At 48.8% G+C, this 15,601-nt stretch overlaps 6 protein-coding genes across 6 annotated transcripts; 2 read left to right on the top strand and 4 right to left on the bottom strand.

The window, feature by feature from the left end:
- Positions 1–123: 123 nt before the first annotated feature.
- Positions 124–604, bottom strand: N7455_002445 (huntingtin-interacting protein K; the record flags this gene model as incomplete). Its single annotated transcript, XM_040953270.2, has 2 exons — positions 124–234; positions 296–604. 2 exons carry the CDS (start codon positions 602–604, stop codon positions 124–126), a joined length of 420 nt encoding a protein of 139 aa, XP_040816369.1.
- A 1,329-nt stretch (positions 605–1,933) lies between these two features.
- Positions 1,934–2,350, top strand: N7455_002444 (uncharacterized protein; the record flags this gene model as incomplete). The annotated part of the gene is made up of 1 exon (XM_040953329.2): positions 1,934–2,350. The coding sequence occupies one exon, from the start codon at positions 1,934–1,936 to the stop codon at positions 2,348–2,350; it is 417 nt and encodes a 138-aa protein (XP_040816252.2).
- A 587-nt stretch (positions 2,351–2,937) lies between these two features.
- On the bottom strand, positions 2,938–3,567 carry N7455_002443 (uncharacterized protein; the record flags this gene model as incomplete). Its single annotated transcript, XM_040953423.2, has 1 exon — positions 2,938–3,567. The coding sequence occupies one exon, from the start codon at positions 3,565–3,567 to the stop codon at positions 2,938–2,940; it is 630 nt and encodes a 209-aa protein (XP_040816236.2).
- A 1,688-nt stretch (positions 3,568–5,255) lies between these two features.
- N7455_002442 (3-deoxy-7-phosphoheptulonate synthase class II) lies at positions 5,256–7,320 on the top strand (the record flags this gene model as incomplete). The annotated part of the gene is made up of 7 exons (XM_040953316.2): positions 5,256–5,306; positions 5,380–5,524; positions 5,587–5,696; positions 5,750–5,813; positions 5,868–5,960; positions 6,015–6,066; positions 6,118–7,320. 7 exons carry the CDS (start codon positions 5,256–5,258, stop codon positions 7,157–7,159), a joined length of 1,557 nt encoding a protein of 518 aa, XP_040816349.2. The 3' UTR covers positions 7,160–7,320.
- A 162-nt stretch (positions 7,321–7,482) lies between these two features.
- On the bottom strand, positions 7,483–11,963 carry N7455_002441 (uncharacterized protein; the record flags this gene model as incomplete). Its single annotated transcript, XM_040953259.2, has 2 exons — positions 7,483–8,044; positions 8,101–11,963. 2 exons carry the CDS (start codon positions 11,961–11,963, stop codon positions 7,483–7,485), a joined length of 4,425 nt encoding a protein of 1,474 aa, XP_040816363.2.
- Positions 11,964–12,943: 980 nt separating this feature from the next.
- Positions 12,944–15,057, bottom strand: N7455_002440 (lysophospholipase family protein; the record flags this gene model as incomplete). Its single annotated transcript, XM_040953241.2, has 3 exons — positions 12,944–14,147; positions 14,202–14,874; positions 15,015–15,057. 3 exons carry the CDS (start codon positions 15,055–15,057, stop codon positions 12,944–12,946), a joined length of 1,920 nt encoding a protein of 639 aa, XP_040816174.2.
- Between the last annotated feature and the right edge of the window lie 544 nt (positions 15,058–15,601).

Here is a 15,601-nt window from a genome sequence, read left to right as displayed (position 1 = left end):
AGATCCCTAGCATCAAGAGCGACCCTTCATACATAGAAATGATTTTTTTTTGTTCCCATCTGCTTCGTTCTGACTCAACTCATTAAATTATAAAACGCTAACAGTAAATACCAATTCAACTCATCATGTCTGAATAGATGGGGCAATGAATGCTTTCATTGCCTTGATGGCATCCCCATCATGGGCCTTGAGCAATTCCGTGGCCTTGCTCTTATTTAAATCCAACTGGTCAACCTACAGCCATATTAATAAAGCAGCATAAAGACGAGCACCGAGGTAGACACGACAAACATACCAGGAGTGTGACATCCGCCGGAGCAACCTTGACTGTCTTCTTTTTCACCATCTCATCAGTCTTCAGTACCTCAACCATTGTCCTGTTGTCGGAGCCTTGTATAGCAGTTATCTCTAGTCGACTCATGGCCCTTCCCAGAGCCTCTTGCTTTGCATTAACCGGTGCTCCGATGGAGGCACCTTCCGTTGCGATTTCATTTGTGTTGAGGGAGGAGAGAGCGGCAGCGGCTTTGCGATCTTCGGCATTTGAGGAAAGGGGTTTCTCGACAATGTTTGGGTCAGCAGTTGCGGAGGGAATTGGATCGGACATATTTTCTTTGTTCAACGGGTGTTGGGAGTTGAAGTTAATCCCGACTTGAGCTGTGTCTGGACAACACAACGTCACTGATAAGCCCCAGGTTTAGATAAGTGCTGACATAATTGTTTATTCATCCATGGATGGATCCGTCTAGGCGGGCCAAGAAATATCTTTGAACGTCTTAATCTTCATGTTCGACTTGATATCTTGTGTTTCTAGATCCTTTGGAACTATTTACAGCTAAGATCCCTTTCTGGTTGACTCCACAGCTTGCAATCTCCACTTTGAGGCTCCGCTTTTGAACCCTCGGAAGAACCTCGGATGAGAAGACCGCCAAGGGTTTAAGCCGGTGTACTTCGAGACTATACTTCGACCAAAACGCGCCGATGATGGTGATGATTACCCCAAAGTGCCGAAGTATGTCAAGTCACACTTCAACGGATCATATCAACCTCCCCCAATATTATATCCGACTCTGTATATGGACTTGAATATGCATCCATCTCATCTCTATATCCCTGGTCATACATAGAAAAGTTTTCTTTTTTACGGTTTAGATATACATGTGCCTGGTTCTTTGTAAATTCAGTTTTCTCATCTTCTTAGCTATCTTGCCGCAGCCAGTTTATATAATTTCATTTGTCTTATGAGGCTCGAAGAAGAAACCCTCTACCTGTAAGAGAGATTTGCATGGCACGTTGCAGTGTGTTTTTCATAGACGACGATTAGCCAATGGAGGTTGAGGCGCAGGCAAAGAGTAAAAGAGTAATGTTCCAGTTAATACTGAAAAATAGCTTCATCCCAAGCTCATTTATAGATTAGAAATAAACCGAGGGAATCTTCTGCAGAATCCATACCCTTGAATTGCTTTGTTGGTGTACATGATGTCTTGACGTACCTCCAAATCTGATAGCTAGGATAAATAGATAAAAAGACAAACGCCTTAAACAACGGTCTTTGTTTGCTTAGATCACTTTCACTTTAGATCTCATTAGTGCTCAGATTGCTCTCACTTCCATCTGACAATTAAGCCTTTGTCACGTCCCCGATCCTTCCCAGTCCCCCCTGTAAAACAGGAATACGCACAAACGCATTCATCTCTTCCATTGTCAACTCTCGGCATATTCGATCAAATCAGTTTCAATTGCAAAGGCTTAAATAGCTTCACTCCAACCACCACTGCCTCGAGTTATCCTCTCGTTTATCTTCCATCTGATTCATCACTCGGCTGATGGTTGCATCCTTGCTGTATCTTTTGGTCTCCTTGGTCCTTTTTGGAGTATTGACTTACTGACAACTATATATCACAGCACAGGTCTACCATAGCCACTGCCCTTCACGATGTCTCAAATTTTGGACAACTCTTCTACCGAGATGTCGACCTGGGAACGAGCCTACCTCAACGCATGGCGACACTTTCACACTAGGATCTTGGACGTGTTGGACAGGCTAGCCTGGCAAAGCTTGTCTCCCAATTACCGCGAAGAGACCATCAACCAATTAGGCCGGCTTCCAGTTGAAGTAGACAGAATCCGAAACACAGGACAAGCAATGTTTGAACATGTTCCAGGCTGCCTAACTGTTAGAGAACAGCCTCTTACTTACTTCGCCGGCGACTTCCTTCGGGACTGTCACAAGCTCGATTTCACGTTGAATATGCTGTTGTGGAGGCTCATGAACAATCCAAATAGTGACAGGACTGTCTACAACCGTCTCCTGATTCTACTGCACTCCATCACTGATCGGGTGCGAAATTGATGACGAAAATGATATCGATGGCCTGGTTTGTCGGATTGCATTACTGTCTACTGCTTTTCATTTTGAACATACTGACCTGGATAATTATGAACAGCCCACAAGGAATATCATCGGTTGGCCGTACCCTTTCAACGATTTTGGAATGAATTACAAATGGTTACAATGTTTCGTGTGGTTCTTTGGCTTTCCACTGCCTACTGATATTGACTTTGGACATGCTAACATCTCATCTTACACACAACCCGCAAGCCGAACGAGTGACGTACCGTGCGTTTCTTATGTTCTCAGAATCCCAGCGATAGTTGAAATTGAATAAAGACTGTAAGAGTCATGCTTGATGTGTTCTTGAATTCTGTGTAAACCGTAAAGCCAGAGGCCGATTTGCTGGTTTGTGTCTTGTAATAATCGGCAACCAACACTTAGAGGTTATGTAGGCTATAATTTAACCTATACTATATCTATAACGAAATTAAGTACCTTCATAAGTACATATATAATGAATGGTTATTATACACACAGTTCTCTGCACATGGAGTTAAAGCTTATAATAAACTGCGAGACAGGCAAATGAATCATACAGCAATGTTCTACAGGGCAAGAGCCAGAGCCAAAACACCAGCTGCACCAGCAACACCCATGGCAATACCTCCAGTAGGAGCAGGGGCACCACCAGTAGACTGCGAAGAAGAGGGAGAGGCCGATGCAGAGCTGGAGCTGGAGTCGGAGCTGGAGGCCGACGAGGAAGTAGAGTCAGAGCTGGAGCTCGAGGAGGTGATGGAAGCCGAAGTGGTCTCGGCAGCATTGGAAGAGGCCTGGCTGGCAGCGGTGGTGGATCCAGTCTCGACGGCGCTGCTATCAGCAGTCTCGGTCTGGGTAGCGCTGCTATCGGTTGCCGTGGCACCAGCGATTTGGTCCTCAAAGTTGGAAGTGGCCCAGGCCTTGACGCTGCTAGGCAACGCGTTGTACCAAGCAGGGTAGGTGCCAGCCGCAGCTTCGCTGACGATCGAGGAGCGGGAGGCGGGGTCCATGAGATCGTTGTACCATGAGGCCGGGATGGCTGTTGCCAGAACAGTCATGATGGAGCTGGGCACATCCGCGAGATCGTAGGAATCATCGCTGTCGGTGGTCTCAGTGCTTGAGGATGTGGCAGTAGTATCCGCAGGGGCGGCCAGGGCCGTGGCGGCGAGGAAAAGAGTGGCAAGGACCTTGTACTGCATGGTTAAAAGAATGTGGGTGTATAGGGGTTGAATAGGAAAAGGAAAAGCAAGGCTGGTGGCGGGTTTAAATACCCGAGGAAACTAAATGGGCATTACTCTCATGGGGCTCTTCCAAGGTTGGAAGGGCCTTAAAGGGACCTGGCCCACGTTTTTACCTCCGTTAGAGCCATTTATGGCCATTTAGGGCCACGCTAGTACAAAACAAGAAAAACATAAACCGATTACGCTAACCTAAAGAGGTCACCCTACAGTTAGTGTCGAGTCCTGGCCAATCACAGTCGGCAGGCCCCTTTCGGTTGGCCCGATTAGACTTCTCAATGCGAAAAGTTGCCTGCACTTGCTCCCCATTTCAGGCGCTATGGCTTGGATTAATTTCTCGTCTCCGTCAGCATTTGCTCGGTACGGAGTTGATTGCGATCTATTGTACCCCCTTTTTTTGTTTCCGTGGTCCGTCCTCTTCTTTTCCAAATTTAGCTCCTAAAGGGTCGGCTTTCTATGCCAAGTCTGGGGTAGTAAGAAATGGGAAATCTGCATCAAATCTGCATTTCTACTCCGTATACGGAAAATATACGACAAATTTTTTTTGAAAAAAAAGGCTTATTGCCCCCAAGCCTTATCGGTCTAGTAAATACTGCAGATGACGGCCTTTATATTACATCCGACAATACCCAAGGCTCTACAGAGTGCTATGTCTACATACTGTATGTACCTATGCTATAGTCAACAATTTACCGTAAGGTACTTCTAGAATTTTACTTTGAGGCTTGTTTCACATCCCTACCGTTAATCTCTCAGCGAGTACATGGTATGGTGTGGTGTGGTGGGTAGGTAGGGTTAGGTGGTCAACACCTATCGGCTAGTGCTTATGCTGGAAAAATCCAGTAATCTAGCCAGGATATCCCCCCTATGTAATCCCACTCATATTATCCAAAGTCAAGATTCTACGAACATCACGTTCTATCTTGTACTAGTCCCATTTCAGTACGGCAAACACAGCTCTACTATAACTTTTCGCCTCGTTTCAAAGTCACTGATATGCTGCAGATGTGATGTCACAAAGCCCTGCAGGCTGTGTGTGATGTTTAGAAAAAGGCCCGCCTAGTGCAGACAGACCATAAGCAGGGTTCAAGGTTCACCAGACAAAGAGACGCCTAAAACTATCAAAGACACCATTTTTAAGGCACTCAGATGATACTAACTACAAGGCTCTATTCATCATTGCCAGTGCTGTCAAACATGACTATCAAGTCATCTGTGAGAACTTTCCTGCTGTTTACAAAGCAGCGAACTTCATCACTCGATGCATCTTACAGGTCAAGTTCGAGAACACTCATTCGCATCATAAGCCTCGGATCCAGAGCCTTTCAAAATCGCTCAGATTCCAAAGGAAGAAGAGAACCAGTTATCTGGGCCATGACACCTTCCACATCCATGACTGTACATGTCGAGGGTACCACTTGATGACTTGAGGAATGGAGGTCAGAGGTCAGGAGGTTGCTACATGGTGAGAATGTAATGGCGTCCTATGATATGTGCTCTCTGTTCAATGGGGTTCCTCTATTTCTAGTCAAATAACACCGTCTAGTCTTGAAAAAGGCTGTATTCAACTCTCAGCCCCGACCTCCTAACGTATACCTGTCACACAGGAATGTGAGACAATTCTGGTGCCTTGAAGATCAGGCATCAAAATGAGTCATCCGAGTTCCGGGAATAAGCGTCTCACGTACACACACCGTCAGGTTACCTAGCTTTCTTTTGTTAATGTGCCCTTGATATATTTTCGCTCATCAGTCCTTTGTTCCAATTTTTAAGAAATTATCACTTATCCATTGCATATTCCGACTCATCCCTCATTGCATTTGTTTGTTATTGTCGGCCAAAAGGAAGACACTTATCTCATATCATCCCGCCACCTTTCGGGATCAATTGCCCACCATGGCCGAATGGAGCCCTAGTTGTAAGAGCAAAAATCTGTAAAATCTCTTTCGCGTTTGATCTAGTATCACTAACTATATCTAGCTTGGACACAAAAGCCCATCAAGCAAGATGTCATCTATGAGGATCTTCAAGGGCTGAAAGTCTCATTGCAAAAACTACAGAAGCTTCCTCCACTTGTGACCACACAAGAAGTATGTCTTTTCTTTAGACTGTATCTCAGCTACCATATTGACCTATTCTGCAGATTATCAATCTCAAGAGAAATCTACGAAATGTCGCTTTGGGCAAAGCATTCGTTCTACAGGGTGGTATGTTGCACAGGGAAATATCCCCGAAACATGAGGACTAACCCTTTTGTCCAGGCGACTGCGCGGAGCTCTTCGACTATTGCAGCCAAGAAATGATCGAAGCCAAGGTAAAGCTCTTGTTGCAAATGAGTTTGGTTCTCATCTGGGGTATGTCAGACCCCCCACAAAAAGCAAATAAACTGGCAACTAATCCACCAATAGGTGCCAATAAGCCCGTCATCCGTATTGCTCGGATCGCAGGCCAGTTTGCAAAGTAGGTTCCTCATCAATTAATCCATAACCGCAAATCTAATAACAAAACTAGGCCTCGCTCAAGTCCAACAGAGGTCATCAATGGAGTGGAAATGCCCTCTTTCCGCGGTGACAACATCAATGGCTTCGCAGCAGACCCTGCATCCCGCCAACCAGACCCATCACGTCTAGTCTCAGCCTACTTCCACTCCGCAGCAACTCTGAATTACCTCCGTGCCTCGCTCTCCTCAGGCCTGGCCGACCTGCACTCCCCACTAGACTGGGGTCTGGGCCATGTAATCACGCCCTCGATCAAAGAGCAATACGCCAAAACCGTAGGTGCCGTAAAGGATGCCCTACGCTTCATGCACACAGTAGGAATCGACAAAGACCGCGGCTTCGAGACAGCCGACATCTTCACCAGCCACGAGGGTCTCTCCCTGGAATACGAGCAAAGCCTAACCAGACTCCTTCGCCACCCAGCGAACGCAAGCAGCAGCAGCAGCACGTCTCCCGAAGCAGGCTACTACGCAACATCCAGTCACTTCCTCTGGATCGGTGACCGCACACGCCAACTCGGCGGTGCACATGTCGAGTTCTTCCGCGGCATCGCTAACCCCGTCGGAATCAAGATCGGGCCTAGCATGGCGCCGGATGAGCTGGTGCAGCTGCTGGATGTTGTTAACCCGGATCGTGAGGTCGGGAAAGTGACTCTGATCTCGCGGTACGGCGCTTCGAAAATCGCTAATTTCCTTCCTGGACATATTGCCGCTGTGCAGGCCTCTGGTCACATTCCTGTCTGGCAATGTGACCCTATGCATGGCAATACGCAGAGCACACCATATGGTGTGAAGACTCGCCATTTCACGGATATCTTGTCTGAATTGAAGCAGGCGTTGGAAATTCATCGCGCTGCTGGGTCGTTCCTTGGTGGTATGCATCTTGAACTTACTGGAGAGGCTGTCACTGAGTGTGTTGGCGGTGCTGCTGGGCTGACGGAGGACGGGCTTGGGGAGCGGTACACGACATTCTGTGATCCACGCTTGAACGAGAAGCAGGCTTTGGAGCTCGCTTTCTTGGTTGCTGGATTCTACCGTGAAGAGTCGGAGGAGTGATATCATCGCTTTGGTTGATTGGACATGAAATAGTTGAAGCGGGACAGCGAAAAGATTTCGGGTATTATGATCAAGTTTCTGAATAAAAAGTCTATATTTTGCAAGTTCATCACGGATATGAGTGTATTGAAATCATCTGGTATTGAATTGATTTAACTGAGGTTCGAAACAAAAAGTAACGACCAATAACCTTGCACAACAATCCAACCTATGCAGCTCGCCGTCGTGGGGCAAAATTCAAGAAACGCCCAAACGAAGAGAGTCCCCATATTTACAGTGACTGGGTATGAATCTACAAAACGCGAACAATGCAAAGAATAAAATCAAGGAACAAGAGGGCTGGCGACAGCAGGCTTGTAAACAAGACTCTTGCGCCTGGCAGCCTCCATGCGGAATCGGCGCTGTCTTCTGGATTCCTCGTCTTGTCCCTCATCGAGCGTAATACTCGCAGGCTTAGCGCTCGGGAACAGACCCCGGTTGCTCTGCTTTGGTGGGCAAGATTGCTGGACAAGCTTGGAGCGATTTCCAAGGAATCCGGGTGTAGCGGGCGACATGCCAATGGCATCAAGGTTGGCAAAGTTGTATCCCGGAGTAGCAGGGAATTGGTAGCTATCAGCAGAAGCTTGTTGTGGGGGTGTGGACGGCATCGACTGGTGGGTCGGAGGTGTGATCTTGCGGAAACCCTCAACGGCACCTGGATTGACACCACTGAGACGTCCGCCGGCAGATGGCGCGGGAGATTCGGAAATGCGAACGAGTGTTCCGTTTACATTGCTCAGTGCACGAGGCTCCATACTCTTGCGGCGCTTGGCGCCTCCACGGGGAATTATAGAGCTGTCAACCGCGTACGGAGTTTCATCGAGCCATTGGTTTTCCCGTTCACAACTAGAGATAACAGTTAGAAAAGAAATCGCGGAAAGGTGTACAGAAGATAAACTTACTCAAGGACCCAACCGACTCCAACACACTTGACAAGACCCGCTGCCTTCTTAACTTTCTCCATAGTCCGCAGGCCACCATCCTTGTACACAACATGGGTGATGCCAACTCTCAGGTCCTTGGGCTCTGCACCATCAACCGGCGAGAGACTGGAACGAGGGTTCCAAGACCAGGACTTCACACATCGGGCGCCCATCTGCTGCAAAAGTTCCACAAAGATACCAGAGGCATCCTCACCCTCGGTAGTATGAACATCCACATGCACAACTGCCCCGTTCAGAGCCTTCTGTTCAGTGCTCATGCTACGACGTGCCTTCTTGGCAGGACTGGCGGTTGCGACGGGAGTACCGGGCGCAGCCATCACTGGTGCTTTGACACTGCTGCGTCTACCCGTGATAGAACGGCGTTTTGGTGCCGGACTTCTGCTCACCCGTGGAGATTTCCGAGAGGGAGACAGAATCGGCGCAGTATCATTGAGTGCCATATAGGTTGGCTTGCGAACACGCGGAGAAGACCTAGTGGGAGATGTGCTCGAGAGGGACAGACCTCTCTTGCGGGGCAGCTTGAGAGGTGACACGTCGCCTTCGGCTTTCAGAGGCACTTTTGACACCGTATGAATGGTGCGTAACTCGTCAGGTTGGATTTGAGCCTTCATTGGGGTTGAAGGAAGAATTGGACCGCAGTTCTCTTTGTCATCGAGTAGATGGAACTCTTGGCCCTGATCTTGCGGGACTTCAGCGGCAGAAGTATGCTCTAGTTCAATGATTTCTGAGTCAGGATCCTCGAAGATATCCGTGCTTTTGTTTGGCGAATCAATTATTTGATGATCTTCATAGATGGAAGATGGCCGTGGAGTCTGTTCATACTCAGGGCTTATGCAAGCACTTTGAGGCTGAAGGGGCAATTCGGCAAACAAAGAGGGAGTATTCGCCAAAGGACTCTTTGACAAGTTGGGATACGACACACTCTCAGAATTGGTCGGAGTTTCCGTGTTGGTACGGTCCAAGGGGCCTACTAACGAGAAAACTCCACGGCGACGCGGTCGGAGTGATCTAGCTTGGGAAGGGGTATTTTGTTCCCAACGGCCAAACTTTTGTGCCAATGGCGTAAAACCTAGGCTAGCCTCAGCAGGGGATTGGTGCTGATCAATAACGCTTGGTGTGTTAAAGAGACTGGGTGCCGTTAACGCAGGGCTATCAACCTGGGTGTTTGGCGTCGAACTATTTTCTTCATGCAGGGGCGCGTCAATGATGACATTATTGGCATTCTTGGCATCGAGGGTGGAGTCGTGATCATTCTCTGAGTTGGCTGGGCAATTCAAAGCCAATGGAGTAGATTCACCGCCCGTGGGACTTGATTGTGGTAAAGCAATGGATTGCGTCCTTTGGACCGGGGTTGCAATATCCTCGGCATGGTTGTTCTCATGTGGCGAAGCAGGCTTTGGCGATATTGTAGCAAACTCAGGACCATCCAGGATAGACTCTGTGTCTTCCACGTCGCTCTGCTCGCTCATAACTTGTCCCTCTTCCTCGGGTTGTTGAATGGCCTCTTGTACATTTTGGGGCTCTTCCTCGATTTCCCGCTCCAGTACCGCCAGCTCATCTTCGGGATAATCGGTGTCCTCCATGACTGAGTCTGTCACCTGACCTTGTTCGTCATACAGGTCATTCTCTGCGCGGTGTGCATCTTCCATAGTGTCGAAGCAAACCGTATCAGCTTCTTCGTATTCAAATTCGTTCCCCTCATGGAAGTCTTCGCCCTCTTCTAGCTCTGAGGCTTCCTGGACTTCTTGGTGATGAAGATCATACGCGGCCAATTGGGCATCTTCCATGGCGTCAAAGCAAATAGTATCGGCCTCTTCGCGGTCAAATTGTGCCTGGTCTTCAAGTTTTTCGCTAGCTCCGGGGCCTGAGTCTTCCTCGGGCTCTTCATCATAAAGGTCCTCTACAGCCATGTTGGCCTCTTCCATGACGTCGAAGCAAATCGTTTCAGGCTCTTCATACTCGAACTGAGCTTTATCTTGAGGGTGATCATGTTCATCCTCTTCCAAGTCTGAGTCTCCCTCAACCTCTACCTCGGCGGATAGAGAGTCGGTGTTTTCATCATGGAATGAGCCACGGGCAACTTCCGAGGTAGTAATATCTTCTTGGATAGGAGAAACCGATGATGCATTTCCATCAGAAGATAACTCAATGCCAAAAATGTCTCGAGCCACATCCTCGACCATTTCAGTGTCCTTTTCAAATGCCGCCTCGTCGGGCAGGCTATCTCTTGGCGAGGATCCTGGGGTGGTGGATTGTGTGAATTCGACTGTCTTAGAAGGGGTTCCATCATTATCGATGGGTTTAGAGGGGCCCACAGATGCATGAGCCGAGAATATCGAGTTTTTGAACGGAGAAGCTATTCTCTTTGCGGGGCTTTGAAACAAGGGAGTTCGAGCAGGGGCTGCTGCTGTAGGATCCTTGAATGGTGATTGCAAGAAAGAAGCACCCAAATGACCCTTCTTAGGTGACATCTTCAATGGAGAAGTGCGTCCGGGTGTGAAATCAGGCGCGGAAATCGGATTCACACTACCCCCGAAGAGGGAGCCTCCACGATTCGGGGTTTCTCTCATGGAAAACTGGAAGGGAGATGATGGCGCTGGTCGTCTCGCGGGGCTAGACATGATCATAGAATCACTAAAAATAACTGAGTTTCCAGGTGGAAGAGCGAGGTGACCATTATCTGCGACTGTGTTCTGGCTCCGGTTCGGTGTAAAGTTGATTTTCCTGACTGGGGAGCTAAGTCCGATGCCGTCTGATCCGTGTTTTGGGGTTGGTAGTTTCGGTTCGCCATTCTCGTCCATGAAACTGGACGCCTTCTTCGGGGTAAAGTTGATCCTGCGTACTGGAGAGCTCAGTCCAGTGGTCTCCAAGCCATGCTTAACAGGCGAGTGAACAACAAGTCTGACCGGATCCTTGGTGCCATCCTTAATGGTGTTCAATTCATCATCTTCTCCGTCAGAGCTTGCGTATGCTGACAGAGACTTGGCCACCTGCTTGGCCTTCTTAGGAGATAATGGTTTGGTCGCTTCTTTCTTCGCTGCAGCTGGCTTCCTTCCGCGAGTGCCGGTTGTCACGGGCTTTCGAACTGGGGTCGCTCCAAGACCAGCCTTGCCAACGCCCGTGCCCTTGGTCGCTACTCGTCGACGGCCGGCAGCTGGAACCTCGGGCTCCTCGGCTTCGGAATCTGAGACATCCTGGAATTTCACTGTCTTCTTCTTGGCAGGTCCACGTAAAAGGTTCGAGCGCATAGTTGTCGAGTTTGTCGCAATCCTAATTTGGTTCGATTTCGTATCATTCGCTGTGTCAATTGCTGCACGTGTCCGCCTGCTCGTGGCCACCGTTTCACGGGTCGCAGGGGCCTTCGCTGTTGTTGCCGCTCTTGGTCGTCCCCTGGTTTTCGGTGCAACCTCGGGCTTGGTTGCAGCAGCTTCTGTGGGCAAGGGAGTTTTTCTCGGTCTTCCGACACGCTTCTTTGGTGCCTCAGTTTGTTGTCCTAGCTCATTTTCGCCGGCGTTGTTTTGGGGTTTTGGCTTGTCGGCAAGGGACTCGGAAGCCTTCCTTCCTCTCGCAGTCACAGTTGCCGTAACTTTTGGCTTGATAGCTGAGCGACCAGAAGGACGTGCGGTGGGTTTTGCGGGCTTGCTTATGATAAACCCAAGCTCATCATCAGACTCGGCATCGAGAGCCGGGGTCGCAGTCCGTGGCGCTGATGTTACCCTTCGGGGGGCTTTTTTCTTTGCATCGGCAGCAGCTGTGGACTTGGTCGAGGTTCGTGCCACCCGTTTGGCAGGGGATTGTGGGATTACTGCAGCGCGCGCCATGTTGATATCGTGTTGTCGTTGATGGTCGCAGTTAGTATTGGCACGCGACGCTCATGGCGGGTTTTGGCGGTAAAATGTGGTATCGGCCCGATGTCGTAAGGTAGCAGGTTACCGGGAGTTGTCGAATTAGGTGCATGAACGAGGAAGCAAGGCAAAGCAAATAACCCACTGTGGAGGTGGCGGCTGATCGGATGTTGCTTGTTGTGGCGTTTCCCATAGCAACATGGACACGTGACATGATCTACACATTCAAAAAAAAAAAGCCAAGGTCATCGAGATGTTAGATCGGATTAATTCAAGGACAAGCCACAATCATAGCATAGTAGCAGTAGAATTCTGTCCCTGATGGTGCTTTAAACTATCAGAAGTTCGAATTTTCACCATAATTTGTATGTTACCGGATATATATTTCTACCAGATACCGACATAATATAGCTTTAAATGACCTCCAACCCCATCTAAATCTTCATATATTGCCACTTGCTGAATGCCGATTTAACAAAATCAAGTGGAAAAAATTACGTATTACCTTCATGCTAGCAAGTCTAGAGAGTCGTAACTATGTACAATGCATAGGTAGAAGGATGCCGAATTAATCAATGATCTAGTTACGAAGACTTCGGCCTTCCTATCTTATAATCTAACACAAATTTGAGTGGAAGAGGAGCAGTCGATCATTATTTGAGGGACATATATTTCCAACGGTTTATTTGCGATCGAATTGAGAAATGGAAGGGATAATGCTGTACGGAAGTACAAATATATTCTGATATGGACATACATATATGCATTACTATTGAATTGGATCCCATGGGATCCGAAGAAATCTAGGCAAATACTAGGAAAATGCAAATGACACAAGGATGGCTCGATGGCACATCACCCATGCTTGAAGAAAGTACCAAATGGCGAAAACCCGCGATCCGAATGCGGGTAGCTGCAACATGGCAGCGAGAAGAAAAATAATTTATGATGACTGGTTATACCAGGATCAGCATGGCCAGACCGGCTGCGACAACCGTGAATAGCATAGTGGGCAAACTCACCGAGGCCATATTCTCATTCGCAGACAGGTAATAAGCTGGGTCATAAGATGATGGCGCGGTGGAGTTCACAGTGCCGTTCCAGCAGTACCGGTCGAAACACTGGGTGCAGATATCTGGGAGAGTGGTACCCGTGCGCTCGAACGAGCGGCTGAGGATAGCACAGCCAACACAGGATGTCCAGTTGCCGTCGAGGGTGCTGTTACCCATGGTAGCAACCTCGTAGCCATTGAGAATGATATTGTCACGCTGAGTGTCATCGGTGCTGAGCTGGAAGGTTGAGATGTTGGAGTGGTAGGAGTAAGGAGCATTCGGGATGTACACGACGATAGGCGTGGGTCCGGTCTGGTTGGAACTATCACAGCCAAAGAAAGAAGGGCGAGTGCTGAGACCCAGGTTGATAAAGGTGTTCTGGTCTGGAACCGCAGGGAAGGCGGTGCCGTTGGCGATACCGCTGCTGTTCAAGCTGCGCTCGTAGGTTGCGACCAGGGAGGTGCCGTTTGGCCAGTAATAGTCAGTGTCGGCGGAGGAGTCAACAGCGAAGATGACATCGACATGGCGCTCAGGCTGGATAAGAGGGTGCAGAGGGACGTTCTGACCATCCTCGCCGCCATCGACGACATCCAGCAATTTCTGCGCGGCGTACGGGGACGAGTGCTCGTTGTATTTGTAGAAGGGGTTGGGATCGTACGAAGCGATGTCGTCTTGGTTTCTGTCAAACTTTTCCAAGATGCCCGTGAAAACGTTCTTCACGAAGGTGGGGAGCGAAGTGGTGTTGATCTGGAGAAGGAACTGGTTGAAGAGTGTGGATGAGGTTCCGATCACAAAGCCAGCACTGTCGAAACCGCTGATGCAGCTCTCGTTGCTTGGAAGCGAACCACTTTCGAACTTAGAGCCCAGGTACTTGAGCGGAACGAAACCAAAGATAGTAGGGTCGAAAGTGCCGAACTCCCACGGGTTGAACTCATAGACAGTCGAGTTGCTGCCAACGAGCAGCTCACCGGGGTTACGGCCATCCGCAACAACAAACGGCATGGGGTAGTTTCCATCCTGGAACTCGGGGGTGTCGGCAATGGAAGACCAGGTATAGCTGAGTCCACCATTGCTAGCATTGAACATTTGATAGGAGAGTGCGCGGCCCCTGTACCCAAGTCAGTAAACATACATGCATCCCTATAAACAGGGGATAACATACCAAATATCAGTGAGAGAAGTATCAAAGCCAGCGTTCTTCTTCCCCTCGACAGCTTCAGCAAGGTCCTTGTAGTAACTAGCAGAATCCAAAAGCTGGATACCACCAGTATCAGGGCCCTCAATGATCGAGTTCCCGAACTGCCAGACGGAACCATCGGTGTGCGTCTGCAGCTTATCGATAGTAGTGAAGTTATTGATATAGATTGAACCCAGCAACCAGCTGCCTCCACTCAGACCAGCAATATAGGTAGCAGACTGCAACAGACCACCCAAGTGCCCAGTCGTCGACGCATTGTTCGTCCGACTGTCGAAAGCCTTGACGGCACCGGCACCGTTCATCAATGCACGCCATCCACCGCCCGAAACGGCAATACCGATATTGGGCAGACTTGACGAGTTCCCAGAATGCTTGTCGAGGTAGCCAACGACGTCATAATCGCCGACTTTCACATGTCCGAAGAAATCCTTCATTGCCGACAGCGTCTTGCCTCGACGGACTTCTAGCCATGATGTCTCGTTGGAGGACAGCTTCGCTGCGCTGCGAACTGTCGGTCGGCTTGCTGGGCAGCTGACAGATGTCGGCACATACCCGTCGGGCGCATTGGGGAGTGCTCTTTGCACACCTGCGAATGTGATATCATCGGAATTGATCCCGCTGGGAACAGCGATTGCACCTGCGAGAACATGGTGATTAGGGCGGTGAAAATATTTATTTTGTAGACGCGTGTAGAGGTCCAATTAAGCCAAGAACGGTAATCCCGTGAAGGAAAAAAAAAAAAAAAAAGAAAAAAAAAACCCAGGGAAAAGCACTTACCGGGCAAACCCAGAGCAATCGAGATCAGCGTAGAAGTCTTCATGACGGCTTCACAATTGTGATCGACTGTAAATCGCAGAGAGAAGGAATAGATTCACTTCTAGGGGGAGATACTTATGCACCGAGGGGGAATACTTATGAGCCGGGCCCGCCGGAAGCTTAGCCAAGCCCCCCCTCCAATATCCCAGAGTAGTATGCTGTGAGTTCTTTTGGTTCTTTTGGTATGTTCGTAGGGTTCGCGAATCATCGTTGCCGAGTGGAGTGAAGTGATGTCAAAGATGCCGGAAAACTCCGCCTCACTTTACAATACATTAAATATAGAATAAAAAAAAACACTCATTTTTCAGACGCTCAGGTCAGAATACAGTATGGAGTACGCAGCACACCGTAGATAACATGTAGGCTGCCCAAATGGGGGCTGGACAGGGGCTGATTTTGAGATTGTCATGTGATACGAATGCGATCCCTGTGGGCAAAGTAGGCATCCGCATTTCAACCGTCGTTATTGGAGTGAATTCCAAGTACCCGTAGGGCTTAGAAATGTCTAAAAGTGGACTTATTTCCAATCACTCCACTGTCAGATGGAT

This window comes from Penicillium solitum (assembly GCF_028829755.1).
Source record: "Penicillium solitum strain IBT 25940 chromosome Unknown utg000001l_segment0_segment0, whole genome shotgun sequence".
Lineage (NCBI taxonomy): Eukaryota > Fungi > Ascomycota > Eurotiomycetes > Eurotiales > Aspergillaceae > Penicillium > Penicillium solitum.
The sequence above is the reverse complement of the archived record's forward strand: the minus strand, read 5'-3'. Positions and strand labels throughout refer to the sequence as shown.